The following is a 21,580-nucleotide window of genomic DNA, read 5'->3' on the forward strand; positions in this document are numbered from 1 at the left end:
GTGTTTCAGTCATGTCCATCTGCACAGATTACTGCCTTCACATATAGCTGGGCAATTCTGTGGCTTGGCCGTATGGTACAAATGTGTTCATGGCATTGTACACACGAAGTGGCTGACAGACTGTAAATCTGCACACTACCTTACTTCACAGAAACTTAAGCGCAGGCTTATACACAGAGTCCTGCCTACAGCCTCCTAAAGGTGGTTTCAGTGACAGAGACATACACATAAATACTTCCCTGTATTCTAAAACTGCAAGCACTTGACTATTTATCTTTTTCATCCCTGACGAAGATTCAGAAGTGATTACTGTGGCTCCAAAAAGCAGCCTTTGCATTCATGGTAATAGCTTTCCCAGCCCCTTGGAGAAAGGGACAAGTGAACTGTCATCACATGCATTTGGGTTTTCAAAAGAAAAACTGCCAAATACATTTCTCTCTCAACACAAAGAGAAAAGACACATCAGCATACCTTTTAAAAAAAAAAAAAAAAAAAAAGAGAGAGAAAGTGAAACCTTGAAAGATTTCAGGAAATTTCCAAAATTATTGGCCTTCTAACAGATTGCCTTTGTATAAACATACCTAGCATCAGGAAAGAAAAAAATCTATTTCTGATTCAGATGGTTTAAATGCCAGTCTTTAATTCCCATGGCTTTACATGAAGGAAGAAAAAACATCTGGAAGTAAGCAGCCTATGCAACATATAATAATTGCCAAAGGCAATTCAAACTTCCTTAACCTTCTGGGGGTACAGGCCTTACCAGCTGCATAACTCGAAAATAACTAACAGTTTTCTTTACATTTCAAGAGCAATCCCACCTTTCCCTGTTGGGCCATAACCCAAAATTTCATCCAAACATATATGAAACACATACACAATTGGATTTGAGTGTATGGAATGCATGGATTTACTTTAAATCAAATGCTATCTGAGTCTTTCCATCCAAGTAAAGGAAAAAAGGGGACAGGAAAGGCTACAGACCTACCTGCATGAGAATGCACCTCAAAGCAGGATATTAAGAGAAAGCAGAGAACCTACAAGGAATGGAAAAAGGGACTGATCAGCAGAGAGAGCTGGCACTTAGAGGTCACGTCACAGAACTTAAATGAAAACTGCCAGTAGGCCAGGAAAATGGGAACTCACCGTCAAACAAAAGGTTTCTCAACAAGAAATAAAGAGCAAGAAATGAAGAACTGGTGTCAACAAGGGGTAGAAATTAGGAGGAAAGACCAAATATTAAATTAGCTTTTTGCATCATTTTTTCTTGTAAGAATAATGCTGTGTATGAGGACAGAGACAGAATACCTCATGGGAACAAGGACAAAGCACTGAAAATTACCACATCCATTACTAAAATGAAATGAGGCTGCTTAAAAAATTTCCATCCCAGAACGCTGAAAAAATGGGTTATCTATCAAAATTGCAAGCTCAGGCACAAAGATTCTCAATGAATAAGACTTTTTCTGGGATAGCAGCCTAGGGCTGGAGAAGAAATGTGGAACCTGTGTTCAAAAAAGCCCTGTTAACATGAACTTGGCGCTCTTCAGTATCTTGTAACAACTGTTCTAAGGGGAAAGAGCAACCAAGAGTAACCAATGACTGGAACATAAATAGAAAGCAGAATGAAAACGCAACCCAGATCTCTCCAAATGTAAATCATGTTATACTGGCTTATCTTTCTTCAATGACATTTTTTGGTTAATGGTAACATATGAGTATCACATCTCATGGCAAACTATTGGGCTGGAGAAAACATTACTAGTGGTGTTCCTCAAGGGTCTACTTTGTGTAGAATTTCTATTTTCTACCTTGGTTAAAAAATCCCTAGGTTTTAGTTTGCTGTTGACACAAGCATTTAAAGTATTGCTAATATGATAGAGAACCAAATTATCATACAGGAAGAAGAGCAAGAACTTTTAGACTGAAGTGACTGCAATGGAGTGAGAAATAACAGAAAATAAGGATCATAAGAAGGTGCTGCAAGTCAGGTCTCTGCTTGAAACAATGAAGGAAGAGAAGGATCAGCTATACTGGTTCACCACCTAAGGATAATGAGCCACCAGTGAAAATAACTAATGCAACTTCTATATATAGCCAGCTTCAGAGCAGGAAAGTATGTTAATATACCTTAGTATTGTAGGCAATAATGATGATCTTGCTATTATCCTACAAACATTTACATCTACCACCCTGCTACCAAAGGGTTCTAACATGGAGGCGATCCTCTCCCTTGCCTGTCATCCACTCTGCAATGCCAGCAGCATGTCGCTGTTTAAGGCTGCAACACGCTGTACTAAAAATCTTTCCTATATAACATAGAGTAATGTTTTCCAGCTTGTGGTACCCAGAGGGACATATTCCTACGAATCCTTACAGAATCAAGTGCTGTGATGACTGGCTGTGATTGTGAAGCACTAGCCTTTATGCACCCAGTGATCCCTCTCTATACTGCGGTCTAAAAAGGACCTTGGTTGCTTCAGGAAAAGAACAGAAAGTCCTAAAAGTGGCGACCATACTTCACCCTTGAAATAATGTTTTAATCAACTTCCATGAACCTGAGTACAAGATACATTTTCCTATTAGAGCTATAAAACCATGCAACAGTGAGTAAAAGGTGTTTTGAAGTCTTTCATACTTAAAAAGCTTATCACCTGTCCCATTAGAAAAAAAATGCAAGTCTCTATACATGCCTGTGAATTTGAACTGTAATACTTTTACCAGTTAAAACTGTAATGGACAGGAAATGTAAGTTTAAATCACTGAAAGCTTGATAGAAAAGATCTCCTTTAGATCTGCTCTGGGATGTCTCAGGAGACTTAAATAGATTTTAAGATGGTTAAAACAAATTAAATATCCTATTATATATTACATTACATTTACTGTCCTACCACGCAGCTCACGTTTCATAGCCTATAAAAATTAAATTTTCTAGCACAAATTGGCACTTATGATAGACCTGTGCCATCTTCAAACAAGGAAGTTTGACCATAACTGAAAATTGGCATCATTAGATCTAAGGACAAAGAAAGGGGGAGGCAAATTGAATCACATTTACATTTTGACACTGCTGTATGCAATCTGTTACTGTATTGTTAGCGAAAGAGCTTGAAAAATGTTCTGTTTCTCAAGCCTAACTCACCTGAAGGTGATTCTTTCCTTGTATTTTTCACATGTAGGCTAATACTTGCTCAATATTTAAAGAAAAAAAAAAAAAGAGGGCCTGGAAGAGACATTTTGATACTGCAGCAACTATTTTATGAATAACCTATTTTAAAATAAGGTGCTGAATATGAGTTCAAACCCATAAAAATTCTATGAAAAAAGGCCTCTATCCCAGCTGATCAAACTTGAATCTATTACTTTTAACCATACTTATGGTTGCATTTCACACACACATCCTGGCTGGAAAGAACAGGGAAAAAGATTTTCTGGGGTAACACCTCAAAAATGTTCCCAATTCTCAGTTTCACCTACTTCAGCCATAAACTATATTGACTCTTCTCCAAAACATTTAAGCAGCAAAACTCAAAACCAAGTGAAAAATACATACTTCTATTGAACATACCCAAATAGCATCTTTTTTTCCTCAACCTTTCTAAATACCACAAGCCAATTTAGTACCAAGTCTTACTTATTTTGTACCATCATTCACAAGCAAAGGTGAAGAAAAGTGGCTTTCTAAAGGCCAATCTTGCTAAACAGTAATTTTAGTTCAGCTAAAAGCAGCTGAAAACAGCCATCAGGCATGAGGGTCTCATTAAACCAAACTCATCTAAAAGGTCAGTGGTTCCCCATCTTTTACCATAATTAAGCTTAAATTAACAAAACTGGCAGCCTTGTGCATTTTATGGGTCCAGCACTCTGTGCTTTTCTCAGCATCAGCACTGAAGCACCAGACAGAGAGCACAGATCCAGAATGGTTATCAGGTTATGCTCCATATTTCCCCCCAGTGCAGGTTTGGAATTCCATTTTCTTCCATAATTTGATGGTCTCACTGAGAACAGTTAGAACAAATCAGATTATAAAAATGCCAGAAATTAACATACACGAGAAAAGTGGAAAAGGTGGGTGAAGGGGCAAAAAGGATAAGGAGGGGAAAAAAAAAAGTTTATGCACAAAGGAAGCTCAAGGCCCTGAAACAATCAAGTTTGCCGTTGTTTGGTTTGGTTTTGGTTTTTTTGTTTGGTCTTTTTTTTTTTTTTCTTTAGAAGACAACCTATCCTTTCATTTTGTTCTAGTGTACTTTGCCTAGTACTTTACTGCCCCACAGCAAATTACTACTGCTACACAAATATGTAATAGATGTGAAATTAACATATTAATATTATTCTATGGTTTTATTAAACAATATCCCAAATTGTGGGCAGAGGAGCCAAAATGAAGTGTGAAGAGACAGAATCGTACTTTGTCAAGTATATTGCATGAAAAATTCTGCTAGCACCTTACGGAAAAGTCTCTTATTTAGGAAGTGATGTGGGTTTGCTGTTGTCTTTCCTTTGAGGAGCAGCTGTTTTCCTTTTTCTGGGTGTTCCTGAGTGGTATGAACATAAACAAATGTGAATGAATAAAGCATAAGACCTATTACATTTTTCTTGTTTTGTTTATGTCTTACCATCTTTATTGCTGCACATCATCTACAGTTCACTGTGCACTAATATCACTACATGGTAAGAGGGGGAAAAGCCTTCCAGAAAAACTTTGTGCGTAAAATAAAGAGCTAATAATTTGAACTCAAAATGCCAGTCAGCTAGAGATGGCTACTTAAGTACGCTGCTTTGATTAAGTACAAACCAGTAATCACCTAAAATGAAGGCAAACAAAATGAGCATCCTAAAGAGGTATCAAGGATGGCTCAGTGTCGTGGTTTAACTCCAGCCAGCAACCAAGCACCACGCAGCCACTCACTCACTCCCCCCCTACCCAGTCGGATGGGGGAGAAAATCGGGAAAAGAAGCAAAACTCATGCGTTGACATAAGAACAGTTTAATAGAATATAAAAAGAAGAAACTAATAATGATAATGATAACACTAATAAAGTGGCAGCAGTAATAATAAAAGGATTGGAATGTACAAATTATGCACAGTGCAATTGCTCACCACCCACTGATCAACGCCCAGTTAGTCCCCGAGCAGTGATACCCCCGTCCCCATTCCCCCCAGTTTATCTACTGGATGTGACATCACATGGTATGGGATACCCCGTTGGCCACTTCGGGTCAGCTGCCCTGGCTGTGTCCTGTGCCAGCTTCTTGTGCTCCTCCAGCTTTCTCGCTGGCTGGGCATGAGAAGCTGAAAAATCCTTGACTTTAGACTAAACATTACTTAGCAACAACTGAAAACATCAGTGTTATCAACATTCTTCTCATACTGAACTCAAAACATAGCACTGTACCAGCTGCTAGGAAGACAATTAACTCTATCCCAGCTGAAACCAGGACACTCAGGAAGCCACAGAGACAGGGCCAGTCCTGGCTATAAATTCTCAGGCAGCTTTTTCCTTTCTTCTTCTTCAAAGGAAAAACTTCAGATCAACACAATGGACTGGTCTCTCCGACAAATATAGATTAGTAGCTCCTAACTTGTTACTACACTAGTGTCTAAATAATCCAAGCAAAGACCTATCTGTTGTGACTGTTGCTATCATCTGTTTCCAACCAACTGGAAACAGACACATCTTTCTTCCTTTTCTTGAGGTGGGTGGGTTTGGGTTTTTTTCCTTCCTCACCAAGAAGTAACTAAATGCATAACAAAAGCAATAGGTCCAGGTTAGATTTTCATCTTTCAGTGGAAAAGTATTATGCTATATCAAGCCAAATTATGCTTACTTATATTACTATTGGGAGATATGAAAGAACCCTCTTCCCTGAAGGTAAACTCTGTCCCCATAACAAAAAAAAATGCAACTACAAATTTGAGTGGGGTGAGGGAAAGAAAAAGAATCAAAGGAAGCTCTTTAGTTTGGAACCACTCTTAGGGCAGTGGAGTCACCATATCTGTTTTTCAAAGGAATGCTAATGGATGGGATTGTTTTAACTGAAGTCCTATGAAAATAAGAATTCTTCCAGGCCACTGGAAGTTACTACAAATTGCAACAGTAATTACATGGGAGGGACTGGCTAAACATTCACATGAAGTATTCCCACTATAATAGAGGTGCATCTTAAATATAAACTATGGATTCAGATGCCCTTTACTAGCAGCATTAACAGGAGCTTCTCTTGCTCCTCCTCACTTGCCCGGCTCATTTGTGCTCATCAGTGTGTGGCCACCCACCAGACTCGCTAATTCAGCAGTTGAGGAGGGCAGGCAGGCACTACTATAATGATGTGGTTACTACTGAGAAAATGGCATGGACCAACTACTAACAGTTTCTAACTAAGATTATCACCAAAAAAGAAGACATCTGACTTCAAACAACACTAGCAATGTTCTGATTTTCAAAATGCTGAGAGCAACTGCAAGCCTCATCTTAATCAGTGGAAGATACTGCTGTTTAGTGTTTCAAATCAGCACAAAAGACGACAAGTAAGGCTTGTAATTATACTCCCCCCCCCCATCATTCCAAATTGCATTCCTTTAGCAACACAAGTAAGTAGTCTTAGTCCATAAAGCTCTCAAACATTAAATAATTACCAACTGGAGTATACTTGCAGTTGCTCAGTATCAAAGCCTTCCATAAAGAATGACAATTTAATGCAGATTTAGACAATGCTAAGTTAAACACCCGTCTTTATTTTAAATACCACTGTGATAAAGTTAAGATAACTGAAATACAGGTATCAAACTCTGTGTGTGACATGAACCACAGGAAAGTTAATCTCACATAATACCTCCAGTTCTACACATTTTCTTTAAAAGCTTTTTCCATTTAGATTTAATGTTAGTAAACAATGCATTTTATTTTGCCTCAATTTATTTAAGACTAGCTGAGTAAAAACAAGGATGTCGATAACAAGTAGTATTTTAACTCTCTCACAATGGTATGTATAAAAGACAATTATATTTGGCCAGAAAGGTCAAAATGGAAATCAATACATTCTAAAATTCTTCTGTTGCACAGCACTAACAATTTGTGTTTGTTCAAAGACTGAATGACACTGTTCTCCAAGCTTCCCTGAGCACTCAAGTCCTACTAGTAAATTCCATTTGCTTAATGCACAAGTAAAATCAACTACCCGTTAATGTAGCTAATCACTGTACATAAGTTACAGAGAGCTTAGGGAAAGGAAAAAAAAACGAAGGGAACCAAAGAGACAAAAGTACATTCATAGATAACTTTATTTATAAAGACTTAAGGGGAAAACAAGTTAACTTTTAACACCCAACCCCAAAAATTTCAAAAACTAAGCTTCAAGAGCTAATTTCTTCTTGTCACAACTGTTAATTTGGTGCAACAAAAAAGAATCTCAAATATTTCGAATTAGTAAGAGGTTGTACATGAAAAACGAGTAGCAAATTACTTTAGTCAACAGGTAATTTTCTTCCAAACACTAAATAACTGAATAGGGTCTATGAACTAACAACTACTCAATTTCATGAACAAGTTTGCAACAAGTTTGCAGCCATGTGCTGGCATAGCAGATACACACTGTTTAACTTTCACCAACGTCGTTATGGTGGTGCAGTATACAATAAACTGCAGTTTTCAGCATTTTTTTTATTTTAAAACAGTATCAGTAAAGGCAGTAAGCATGGACATAACCCTCCTGAAAAGCTGGTTTTGCTTGTATGGCTTACTTAGTCTTTGCTTAGGACCTTCCTGAAATAAGTCAGTGCAGCAAAACGAAGTTAGAGCCCTTAGGCAGTACAACATTCTGAAATCAGTAAGGCATTCCTAATGTAAACCTGGAATTTGCAAAGCAGTTACTACTACCATTTCCTTTTTCACACATTTACAAACCGATGAAAAATTTCAGAGAAAAAAGGCTCACAGTTTAATACCTGTTCAAAGCTGAGGTTCTTTGAAACCCTGACTAAATGCTATTGAACAGATTGTCTGCATTAAAGAAGTTTTCATACCACAGAAACACAAACACCATTTGTATATGAAACACATCTTTCTGAGCATACATTCAACTCTCCATCTTGGAGGTTTAGTCTCAGCCTTGTCAATACACATCTGTCTCCACCCATGTGAACAGCTATTGGCAAATGTTTATGAGAGAGGCCCTAAGCATCTTAAAACCCCCTTTAAGTTCAGTTTTGCTTTTGGGTAACAGTTCTAAAAAGACTTTTATAAGTATTTTAACAAACATCTGTTCTGAAGTTTCACAAGTGAACTTCATATACATCATATGTGCCTTGAACCAGGCAATCAGTAAAGTCAGATCTTTACTATCAGAATGATCAGAAGAATTCAGTGCTGACAGATGAAGTACAAACCAACTTTTTCTGAAATTCCTTTACTTAGGAAGCTAGTCTGATATTAGGCACTATATGATCACTCAAGTTCAGTTTAATTTCTTGGAATATGTTAACTCTCAAGAACAAGTGATGATTTTTATAAAAACAGACAGTCAAAGGGAAAAGACTTACTAGAAGTCCCATATTCTTCTTCTCATAAAGACAGGCTAGTACATGCATTGCACAAGAAGGAGAATCCGCCTCATGACAGCCCCAAGCTATGTTGCTCAGAACATGTCTGTTGCCAGCCATAACATGGAAAAACCCTTGTATCAAATTCCAAAGAAGAGGCTTTGCTGGGCTCAGTAAAGGATTCAGCATGTTGAGGGAAGAAGTTCCAAAAGGAGGGGCATGACACCTTAAAAAAAGTTACAGTAACTTACGTGAATTTTATTTTAATGTAGTTTTTTTCTTATGTAAGAATACAGTTGAAAAATCCTAAAGATTTCTTTTGGGGTTAGTTTTTTTGGTTTTTTGAAAACACAAAAGCAAACACCCCTGCCCAAATGTCTTAACATAGGTCCAAGCATTCTATTGTAATAAATACAACAGTGACTACATTCATTTTCAACAGTACTGAAGACAGTTGTACAGCAAATCAGCCAGACAAGCAATGAAGCATCATACCTTCTCAGTTATGAAGATTATCAGAGATGCCACCAAGAATTTCGGGGTGGGAGGGGATTTGCCAGAGCTATGAATGGAATAATGATCTGTAGAGCTTTAGAGCCCACGCAGGTAATACATAAATTAAAGCACCAAGGAATGTTAGTTTTTATAGTCTTCATGGATTTTCAGATATATTTATGTAACTAACACCTTCAAAGACTCAGAGCAAGACTACAACACAGAATTACATACCTACAGAATTACAAAATTAAATTCCTGGTAGTCTGCTTTTATACATCTTAGATTCAACTCCACAGGAGTAAGACTGACCAAAAGCAACCAAAGACCCTCCACTTCTCCTTCCTCTCCTCTGCTATGCAGTCAATAAACTCACATAAAACAAACACCACAAATGGAATAATTACTGAATTCAAACACAACTGTGGCCACTTTCAGACTTATTTTTTTCTGTGGTATATAACTGTGTCACAATGAGTCCTGTCCATAAATCTCAAACCCAAGTTTTCAAACCATCAAAACATAAAAACCAAATAATTCTATTTGACCTTCATTATTTAGGTCTGCGTGCCAGGTCTAATCAGTTCTCACAAGCACATTCCAGTTTTTAAAAACAGACTGTAGAAATACATTTTTCAAACTAAAAGGAACAGAATGCATTGTTTTGATGCTACAGCCTGAAGCCCTTTATCTGAGTTTTATCAAAGTATACTCTATCACTGATCAAAGCAGCAATGACAACTTAATGTTCTTTAAAGTTATATACTGCTGCATAAACTTCCCACTTTTGCCTTGTGGCCTCCGGCTCAGCATGTCATTGGGAGTATATTCAAAGGTCAAAAGACTTTCTTTCAGAAGCCCTCTGTTCCCAAGTGGCAGCTCTAATGATTGCAGGAGCGGAGAGTAGAACAGGGTAGATTAATTCCATCAGGGCTCTGTTCTCATATACCCTAGAAAATTCAGGTTGTCATTTCTTCTGTCAGATGTTTGAAAGACTACTTTGTACATTACTGTATGAACTATTTGTATGTGGTAGCAGCATTTCCATGTCACCCTATTACTGATTTTATTATCTACAGACCTCTTCTCAGTCTAGCACTGAAATCAGTATTTCATTTTAAATTCCTTTCAATTTAGTATTTTGCATATGCCATGTGACTGGCTGACTTTTTGAAGTAAAGTTTGGAAGTTACTTAGACATGAAAGATGACTTTTTTTTTTAAATCTGTATTTTAACAATTTACATTTAAGAAATCTCAAATTGAGTTTACTAGAAAAATATTATACAATTTTATGTTTAATGAACTGTGTTGAAATGAATTGTACTTAAGATTCCTTATTTAATAAAAAGGCATAAGAACATGCAACATAACTACCATGCTTCCACAGTTACATTTAAGATCTCCAACATCTTCATAAAGTTTTAAGCTTCAGATGAATGCTTGTCACAATTACTTAAAGCACTCTCAACATATTCAAAATTCCTGTCCACCCGCCACAGAAAAGAGGAAAACCCCTGGAGAAACAAGGCTTACAGTGACTTGAGAAATCAAGGACTGCTGAACAGAAGAATAAGCCAGGATTCAAGAGGCAGTACCAAATCTCTTAACAATAGAGAATCCAGTTAAATCTGCTCCCATACTCTCAGGAATGCACCAATCGTCCAAGTACCTCACCATTAAAAGCAGCACTCAAACTCCTGTATCTTGGCACACCTCCTTTATCTCCTATCTAAAAGCCCTGGAGGGGGACGGCTACCAGGGGGAAAGCCCATGGCCCAGAGCTTAGAAAACATACGTGTTCCAGCAAAGATTTTTATTTTCGCAAGTGGAGTACTGCAAAGCCAGAAGCACAACAGGCTTCAGAGCACCACTGGTAGTAATTAGGCTGGCTCTTCTCTGCTCCATCCTGATTTCACCTACACCTTACCAGGTCTCCTACTAACTCCTTTTCCAAGAAGGAAAGGAACTGGGGGGTGGGGAGGGACATATGGGGCTGGTGGGGCCAGATTCTGCAAGTTTGATGCACGGCAACTTTCACAAGGATCTCAGATGGAATAGTAGGGAACAAATGGCAACATTGGCCCATTCTCAGTAACCAGTTTCAAAGCACTAAACCCATAAATATCTGGGATTTTGATGCTTCAAAGGAAATCAAAATTGAAAATAAAAAATTGCGCAACAGCAGGTCACAGGCAGCCTTGCACTGACATATTCTTACCCTCTAAAATAATGTTCTTTCTACCAGGAATACAATATAATAAAAAAGTATTTTAATGATTAGAACTCACATGGTGTCATTCTGAAAGATGTCTCTTTCCAGACGTGTGATACCACCATAACTTTCACCAAGATTCTGTGGCCAATAAGAATTATCACATAAAAAGTGAACCTTTACAGGTCAATCCCTGCCCAGACCATATGAAAAATTCAAATGAACTTAACATGGTCTGAAATGCTGATGTACAGCACCCTACTCTCAGGCACTCTTGGATCTTTTCATGAACTCAGTAATTAAATGAGCACACTGTTCATGTTTTAGATATAGTCAAACCTCAACCAGGCAGAGATTTTTCAAATTAAAGCATCACCAAAACCAAAGTAGGGATCTAAGAAAGTGATTGATCCAAAATCTTTATCATCTTGCTAAAATACATAAGAAAGAAGAAAAAAATCGAAATCAGTAAGGTCAAGTTACAATTTTGAGTGACTTTTAAATATTGTAAAACTAGTATTAGAAAACTCCAGCACTTGGTCATTAGCCTTTTGCTTCAATAGGATTTTAGCTTTCAATTTACTACCATGAAACCTCAATGCCAGTTTCAGTTTGTCCCTGATCACTTTTCTGGATACATAATGACCACAGAAGCTGTTTTATGACCTATGTTTTATAAAATTGCAGGTATTTGGAAATATGATGCACTGAGCCATATCACAATTCCTTAACTAAAAACATGCTCATTAAAATAGCTTAATTTCCAAATACTTTTTCCAGTGATTGCGCTAAATTACAATAGCAAAATTTAAGATGGAATTTTCTAGTCCAATAAGCCTAGTACACAAAGCAATATTTGAATACATAATTTAAATGTTACAATGAAAGACATTGATGGTTTCTTCCAACTGTTTCCTATTAGTTTTCAGATTAATGAATTACAACACATACATACTTAGCACATGCATTTTTGAGAACCTGCTGTGCAACACCATGAGGAATACCACAGGCCATTGTTGAAAGAGATAGTTTTGTTGGGTTTTTTTGTTTTTAACGTCATTTCTGCTACAGTTACGGGAAATACTTCAGTTCCAGTACACCCAATAGAAGGCCATCTGGAAGAAGTGTTGGAACAAAAGCATACATTAGGACAACATTTTAAGCTTAAACTATAGCTCTAGAATTTTTCTGACTATGTGTTTATACTACTATTTTTGCTACCAGCATCCAGTGACATTATGAACCTTCCATGGTATACTAAAAAATGTTGTATGATACTAACAAAGAGGCTTTTAAAAGCCCCTCAACAGTAGGGGGATTGACAAAAAATAACCATACAAAGGGGCAAGCAGACAAACAGAGAATAGCGAGCAGCTCTGCATACACAGATGACTCATTCTGACACACTATACAGGTGAGGGTATACAGGAAAAACTTCAGTTAATGAAAATTTCCAGGAATTTAATGGAATTTTTTTATTCTCTGTCTTCACTTCCCTCCCCATAAATTTAAAGCACTCAGAAGTACTAGTAGTCCTTCTGAGAATTTAACCCAAACCAAATGTTTGAGCAAGGCAGAGTCTGTTGTAAAATCTCACACAATCAACATCCTTTAATTAAATAGGTACCACTGTGTTTGGACATGCATGAAAGCTAATCTGTAAGGAATACCACTTGTACAATACATTATCCTGTGCTGTGGTCATCTCTATTTAGGTCACAAATTCCAATGACAATCAGTAACCATCCACATTGCCATTTTGTTCCTAACTCTTCAGAGATTACTCTCTGCTATCATTTCCTAGGAGACATTTTTCTTAAAAAAATTTCAGTCCTTACAGGCTGTCAGGACAGGGCTGTACTGGAGTTTATACAAGATCAAAACACATAAAAATCTTTTCCTCCTAGAAATTCAAAGAATGTTTTAAAGATACTATCAGTTATTTTTATTGTGCTTCTACATTAATACAGCATAATTACTGAAGACTTACTAATTCTAATATGAAAAAACAATACAGTAACAGGCAAGTGTGGGTAAGTTTTGCATTGATTTAGGTAAAAAAAAAAATTTGTTGTTGTTGAACCTAAGAGCTAATGTAAACCTTAGTATGCTGAGTCTTGGTTTTATACAGTAAACTGAATCTAGAAATGAATTATTAAACAGCATATATTTTACAGATCTGTGCAAAGAAAAAATTATTTTTAATAATTGGGCATCAACCTACTTCAAGGAAAACAACATATTATGATAATAATTAAAAGATATTTTTATTTAGAAGTCCATGCTCCTTTAAATAGTCATATACTTAGAGAGTGCAAAGCTCATGTAACCTAATCTATGTTTTCCTCAAATCCCCACAAGTCCATTTACTTAAAAACACCACACTCCTGGATGGGTGCCTGGCGTACCAAACCTGTCCCGTCGTGCATATTTTTATACATGTTACTAAATTAGGAAAGCAGAGTGGACTAAGGTTATGCCAACTCTGAAAAAAGAACAGGGTCTGCATCAGTTTGTGCCTTTGCTTTTAAAGTCACAATCATTATTAAAAAAAAAAAAAAAAAAGAACTTTATTAAGTATCAAAGCGGTCTGCCCTTATCAGAGACAGTAATAAAAGCAGAAAGGAAGGTGGGGGGGCAAAATTATTCCCCCCCATTTTGAAGGCTCTATATCAAAATATGGAAAACAAGTTTAAAAAATGAGTTAGGACTGCATATTTTAATGCTAGGTTCTAGAATAAGAATAGAATTATTTGCATGCTGTACCCACGATCAGTGGAAATCTACTGTGAAAAGGAAGTAGGGAAGAAGTTATGTTTATATGGCTTTAAGATTTACCAAAATACCTCATATTGAGCTCTACTCAGAATTACTAAGTTGGGTATTCAAGAAGTCTTTACCCGTGAAATACTAGTATGAATAGTAAATACAGATATTGTACTTTATAGCAACTTAAAAAAAGTGAGAAATGAATATGCAGTTTTCATGTCTCAAAGTTTCTCTTGCCCCCAATTAGCAAAGCAAATTCCTAAGGAAAACAGACTTAGGAATAATCAATTAACATTGAGGGTTACTTTATAAATAGACAAAGCAGTAATCAACAATTATAGTTTGATTTATAATTTTAATAACAATTGAACCCTTCCTGTCATTACCACTGGAGTTACCTATGCAAGAGAAAATGATCTAGTGTTTATCTGCAAGTTATATTTTTCAAAATTCATCTTCATGAACTCTTCCAGCCTTCTGGAAGCACAAGTTGTTTCAGTTACAAAACCTCACTGATCTTACCCCTATTAATTTCCTATTAACTTAGAGAGTTATTAATTATGGAAAGGTAATTATTAATTTCCTAATAACGGGTAGAAAGACTCAATCCTCCCCAATATTAAATATGATCAACCTCAAAAAAGGTGTGGTCTTAACAAATGGAATGGGAACACCCATGTTCTATTTCTGGGTAACACTGACTGATGCTGTGGCCTGGAGCAAATCACTTCTGTACAAACACTTTTTTCCATTTTATAAAATGAGGATAACACTCCCTTATCAGCTTCACAGGATCTTTCTCAAATGCTTTGAAGATGAAGTGTTATAAGACTACAAATGTATTTTAATGAGGCTTAAACCGACTATATTTCTAAAACATTTTGCCTTAAAACGGAAAAGGATTTGAACAGAAATGAAATGAAGAGTATATGTGCTATTAACCTCCCCTAAATATTGTTGCAGTTTGCACTTTGAAAACACCAAAGGCAGATGAATAAATTTCCTTCAGATTCTACCTAAATGAAGAAAAATGGCAAGAAGTGGATGCAATATGCAGAAGTCTCAAGAGACAGCATGGAAATGTCAATTTGAAATGGAAGCCACACATCTCCTCATATGGGGAAGAAAGGGCATTTGCTAAACCTGCCTTTGACTCTTGCAGAGATCTGTACCCCCCTTCAGCAACAGCAATTGCTGGTGCTCCCCAGTCATCTGCACTTTCACCCTACAGATTAAGAAATAGCATCACGCAGTTTACATGAAGTTTGGTATTATTTGACTGCGGGTGTTTTTTTGCCTGATCAATGTGCTCAACTCTTGGTTTTTAAAGTTCCCTGACAACAAACACAAAGGGAAACTTGGTCTAGCCCATGTAAAGACAACTGCTGATGTATTTCTTTTTCCCCCCCTTCTTAAAGGGAACTTTGCCAAAAGATGGGCTGGGATCATAAACCATACCCTATTCTTTGTTTAATTACTTAGCTTTTGCTCTTGACTTGGCAAAACATTAAGCTTTTCATTTTAGTAAATCTATAATTAACTCCAACATGTGCTGAGTAAACATAACCTCATTTTTAATTAAATCTTAAGAACAAGATGCTACAACATGCCATTTCTAAGGAGAAGTATATCTCAAGTAATGTGCAATAAAAAAAAAAATCTAATCCATGTCAAATAAGAAACTTAAGTCCTACTTTGAGTATAACTCACTCTTTTTTAAGTCATCTGTCGGACAAACGTGCATTCACTAAACTACAAGACCAAAATGTAAATCTGAAAATCAAAAGTTTCCAAGGCTAAAGCCAAATCAAATCTAAATGGTAACACAGCAAAACTGAGAGATAACTTTGGCTTTGGAACTCCTGAAGAATCATTTTTCCAGTATATTTCACTGGATTACTTTGTTTTTTTTTTTTTTGCAAATGATGCAATAATGCTTACACAAAGAGAAAAGAAATACAATTTCTCAAGAATGAAAGGAGTTGAAATATCACATGTATTATAAACATCAGAAACAAAGGGGAACTTCCTAATCAGTCATTCATAAGTGAGAAAATTCAGAAAATGTACTTCTGAGAGCACATTCATATAGGACTAAATACAATTCTAAATTAAAATGAGACACCAATTCTCTGAATAAAGAGAAATCCTAAAATCTAAAGTTAAGCTACTATGAAAACATAATGTCAACTCTTAAGTCAAGCTTACACATGAACTAATGTAATAATATCAAATAATAACCATATTTTGTTTATGCTGCAACTCTAAGATTTTTTCAAATAAAATCTCTGGCATTACATATTTCCAAATGGCCCTCAAGAATTTAGATTATTTAAGTGCTACAGTTAAATAGTACAAAACTTCACAAAACTTTACAGCATGTTCAAGAATTATATACAGCAGAGCCAAACAAAAGAACCAAGAAATTGTTAAAGACAGAAGCTACAAGATTTACAGTTTGCAGAACAAAAAAATGCTGTGCATTTCAATAAAGGGCTCAAGAGAACTTAATAATATTAAATCTCATCTTCTTACTTATTTGCAACTCTTTTAATCAGCTCTCCTGTCAGAGTCTCTCAGTTAGTGATTCTGATTACCACAGAACCTAGATACTGATGACTCCGCATTAGGCAGAAGCTGGTCCACTTACTAACTTTATCCAAAGTATATTCAAAACATGACTTCAAGAGAATTTCACAAAGCATTTTCTTCCAGCCATTTTATATTATATTTCAATTTCAACATGCTGCTTCTGGACAAATTTTTCACTTTGCTTCTCATCAAGTTTAGCTTCGTCATCTTTCAACAATTCTCACAACAATTTAACGATGCGTGATGGAAGTCCCATTGTTTCAGTGGTAGCGCACTATTAAGCAAAGTGCCTTGAGGCCAAAGTACTTGATCTTATCCATGGGTGACACTGATTTGCTAGTGTTTGCTCAGCACAAAGGTAGGATTATCCTTTACACTACAAGAGTGCCACAGCACAGAAAGTGCTTTCTAATCTCCAAGGCCCTTTCCCCCCCCATCAATCCTGTATTGCCTGATTTCTTCAGGAAACCAAGACTTAAGCATTCATGATATATTTTCATCATTCTCCCCCACCTCCGCCCCTAAAGTAACTTCTTCAAACTAGTTGGACAATCATGACCAAACCTGAGAAAAGAATAGAGGTCTTCATTATTAAATTCTCGCAAGTTTAATGAAAACAAGTACTTAAGAGACCAAAATCTTGCCCATCACATTGAAGATAAACAGCAGCACAGGCTCAACCTTTATTAGAGTCTGAAGAATGTCTACAGACTGAAGACATAAATCTTTATACGGCTTCATGATGCATACTATTTCAATGGTTTAAAAAAGAGTTATGCCAGACTTCTATAAGGCAAATATTAAATACTAAAAATCAACATTAATTGTGAATTGTGGAACAAAAACATTAAAAATAGATAATGAATCAACTTATGCTATTAATTGCATTGTTTCTTTCAGTTCTTAATCACAGTTAAGGAAGACACAACAGAGAATCATTCTTAAAATACAAAATGCAATAGAAAAGTGTGGATGTTCAGACACTTAATGGCAAACGTTTACCATCCAACTGTTCTGCAGTTGTAATGAAGAGTTTTTTTAGCAATTGATTAAGGATATTACTAAGAGTATCCTCCTAGATATCCACTGAGTTTCAACAAAAACTGAGGGTACTTGTAACACCACACACTGGGAAGGGAAAGACAAGAGGAATGACAGGGCAACAACTCTAAAGTAAGCTTTTTATGTGATGACATCATTATGCTGCAAGTCGGCCTATGTGGTTACACAAGGTGAATACTGATCAGCCTGTCTTAACTAGAACCTCTGCTGTGATAAACAGTTCACTGCCATTTGTGTGATATGTGCAGGTCTAAGTCTGGAAGAAAATGGTCACTAGTTTTGAAAAGTTACTTTAAAAAAATGACTATCACCTATACCTGAAAGCTATTTTTTAATGCAAATCTTTAAATTCTGCACAAGCTGCACTAGTAGAAGCTAAATTGTATCTTAAATGGTTACTTACTATAAATTAAGAGCAATTAAGAGCTGTCTTTCCCTAACAAGGCATTGCAGTGCAGTATCTGCTGTAAAGAAAGCAGTTAACACACAGTAAAATGATGTACTGCAGTGAAATTACATCTCATCCTAGTTCATTTTATTAACTTTACTAGCTTTCCTAACAGAACGCTGTTTAACACTATTATGAAGATTCATGCTACCAATATAATTAAGGATAAAAGAACTCATCAAACCCTACTATTTTGCTCTATTTTTTCAATTGTTGAACATAAATGTTATTTTCAAACTTAAAGATTTTGGTATAAAGTCATCTTCGAAATATTAGCAATTTCACAAAGAAAAACTATGCAAATATGCTTGGAAGCCCTCTTCAGGAAGTGTTATGTTTAAGAAATGCAGCAGATTAACTCTCCAGTCTAAGTGAAAGACTAATCTTGCTCTGACTGGTAACACTCAAGCTGTATGACATCCAGTCCTGTTGACAGTGACAGCACCTGAACAGGCAGGATTAGTAACGACAGCAATAATGGCATATGTATAAACTGATGGTACACTACCAGCAAAACCAGAAAGACCAGACACCACTGGATTCTCTGATTCAACAGTAGCCAACAGCGGTATTATTTCTAAGCATGCAAAATTTTCATGCACGCAAAACTAGGCGCGCTTAAGGACAATGCTCAGTACCAAATTTTGTAAACTTCAGGAGAAATTAAACGCAGCATGTCTATGCAGCTGATACCAGTTCCTAATCAAATGTGGTAGACTCGAAATCAACTCTTCAGTAATGTAAATTATCCTTTTGAAAGTCTTTTTTGGAACCTTTTTAAGTTAACGTGTGAAGTTTTGCAGAAAATGTGTCACTTTTTCTTTGAACAAGTCTTTCTTTCATGGTACAGTACCATAAGGTAAATTATCTTTGAGGAACATAAAGCACACTCAAGTCACTCCTTTCTTTTGAATGTAGGACATCCGAAAATTGATGGAAATTTTATTGGCCTTAGGTCATAATGTTTAACAGGTTTATCTAATTTCATTCCAGAGAATTTACATAGTCATATAAATTTTTTTCTTTCTAATCATAGTCATCCCTTGACTTGTTCTTATTAAGCTTATTATGCCTAGAAAAGTACATGGGAAGGACAGCTAGATTTCTGCACCCAAAACTTCAAGGAGCAATTGCAATATATTTCTTGAGAATAAGCAATGTGAACTTACAAACACATGAAGGTCACATTGAGAAGTTAGTTAAAATTAGAGCCAAAAGCTAATTCTGTTAGATTAAATTAGACTAGTTTTTTGAAATGCTGGCCCTAGATTATCATCTCTGCAAATCAGAAAATGCAAATACGCCAGAGAAACATCAAAATATAAAATAAGGAAGTATTAAAAAATCACCATCATCTCATCTGGACAGATACAAGGGCAATGAAAGAAGAATAATCAGTTATGTCTGCTTATCAAAGTATGTAGAAGGAAAAAAAAAAAATCATTCAAAATCTGCCTATGGTCAACTTTTTCTGACTTTGCGTCACATTCACTTTGAATAAATTTTGCTTTTTTTATTATAAACTAGCAAGACAAACATTTGTTATTTACTGTCATAGTGAGGTAGAACTGCCATAGGCAAACCTACTAGACGTGTCTTTTTAGAAAATACAAGTATGGGGCTGTTGGGCAAAAAGCAAGGAAGGACAGACTGGAATCCTTTATATTCTGGAAATTTGGAAGAAACATCATTTTATCATAATGCCAGTTGTCACTGGCATTTTGTGTCTTCTCAAGGAAGTTCAATATTTTCTTGATACAATGGCAAAGACTGTTAAATAGATAATTTTTTCCCCACTTCAGAAGCATTTTTCAGGACTTTTTTACCTCAAGTACATACAGCATGGCTTTTTTCTAACTACAGAGTATATTTAGTACAATACATAGAATGGCAATCCCTGCCTAGTCTTTAAATGTAAGTTGTACCATGCTTCAACTGTAAGATACGAATAAACCTAGAGCATATCACTATGCAAATTGAGTTCAAATGGAATTTGTCATTGCTGTAATCCCTCACACATTTTACTTACCTGCAGGTAAATATTTCAGCTGGTTGTTAGCCAAGCGAAGATGACGTAAAGATCTCAGGCGGCCAATCTCTGGACACACAATTTCGAGGGCATTATCACTTAGGTCCAGAAACTGCAGTTTAACGAGGGAGCCAATGGCTTGTGAGAGAACAGATTAAAACGTGAATGTGACCCAACAGTAATGTTAAAATCTTAATAGGACTATGAGAGGATAAAAAGCCACAGTACCTAACACCTATGTCTGAGCAGATTTTGACGTATTAAAGCCAGTCTCACAACTGAATGACATAATTTGTAGAAATGCTTATCTATCAAACAAGCAGTACTGCTGGCAGTGAGACAGGGCGGGGGGGGGAAGCAAAGTACAGAATACTCCCATTTCTAGATTCCCCTCAGACGATTCTGCTCTGAAATCACTTTTTCCATTCCCTTCCTTTAAGTCTACCCATTTTATATATTCAGAAAGAGTTTAAAGTACTTTCCTGAGGTTGGGCATGTAACTCTACAATTAAGACAAGAAAGAGAAACTAGTACAAGTTCTTGATACTTTAAGTTTCAAATCTGTCATGATCTAAATGAGTAGAATATTCTGTGTGGTAACTGGCTGAAAGCAGAAGACACTCCAGATTTTTGTTTCTGTAGATGAGCGCCATTTAGACTTTTCACTTTCTGCAATTAGAACTGAAGCAAACAGCATTTAGGTGCATTTGAGAATTCATTAAAAGAATTTAACATAGCATAAACAAGGATATTATCAACTAAGAGCTACACTGGTATATTTTGTATGAAATCTTTAATGTTTTATGGGAAAATAAAGGAAAAATAGGCCTCTTGAAAGAAGAAAAATGAATATTTTATGATTCCTGGCACTTATTGTGAGCTGGTAGGTTACTTACCTTCAGGTACAACAACTATGTTATTTGAATGAAGGTACCTGGGGGGAGGAGAAAAAAAAGCAAAGGACACCACCTGTTACCCTCAAGGACTTCTGCTACATAATCAGTTTGCAAAATATCCAATTTCAGACTGAAAGAGCACCCTCAAAGCCATTCCTCTCTATGACCACAAAAGCTGTGGAAGCTGTATAAACTGGCAATGGATAGGTACTTAAGTTCCACTTAGACTATTAAATGAATAACATAAAAATGAGAGAGAATAACATAAAATTATTTAAAACAAAACATTCACAGTTACAGTAATAATGGGCTTTAGTTTTGAGAGTTGTAAGAGGAAAACAAAAAGGGAAAAGGATAAAGGAAAATGAATAACCAGAACGAACCATATTTGATCACTAGGTTATTCCCCACTAAATGCTGAGCAAGTAAAGACAAAAGCCCAAACCCACACAAATTATACAATTAAAAACATTCTCCCTTGCACATAAATTCTTACACCTTTACTGACTGAAGAAACAAGCACATGATCTACTCACTGC

The 21,580-nt window shown here is 36.2% G+C and overlaps 1 protein-coding gene across 6 annotated transcripts in view; it reads right to left on the reverse strand.

The window, feature by feature from the left end:
* The window catches only part of LRRC28 (leucine rich repeat containing 28), a 58,065-nt gene that overhangs the window by 26,763 nt on the left and 9,722 nt on the right, over nt 1-21,580 (reverse strand). For all 6 annotated transcript variants that reach the window (XR_008238110.1, XM_052806910.1, XM_052806908.1 and 3 more), the window contains 2 exons: nt 21,042-21,079; nt 20,146-20,283 (listed from right to left, as the gene is read on the reverse strand). Coding sequence is in view for 4 of the 6 variants with exons in the window: in XM_052806910.1 (XP_052662870.1) it covers nt 20,146-20,283; nt 21,042-21,079 (176 nt within the window). In the remaining 2 variants the exon portion in view is untranslated. The remainder of the gene's footprint in view (nt 1-20,145; nt 20,284-21,041; nt 21,080-21,580) is intronic.

Source organism: Harpia harpyja, chromosome 14 (assembly GCF_026419915.1).
Source record: "Harpia harpyja isolate bHarHar1 chromosome 14, bHarHar1 primary haplotype, whole genome shotgun sequence".
Classification (NCBI taxonomy): Eukaryota; Metazoa; Chordata; class Aves; order Accipitriformes; family Accipitridae; genus Harpia; species Harpia harpyja.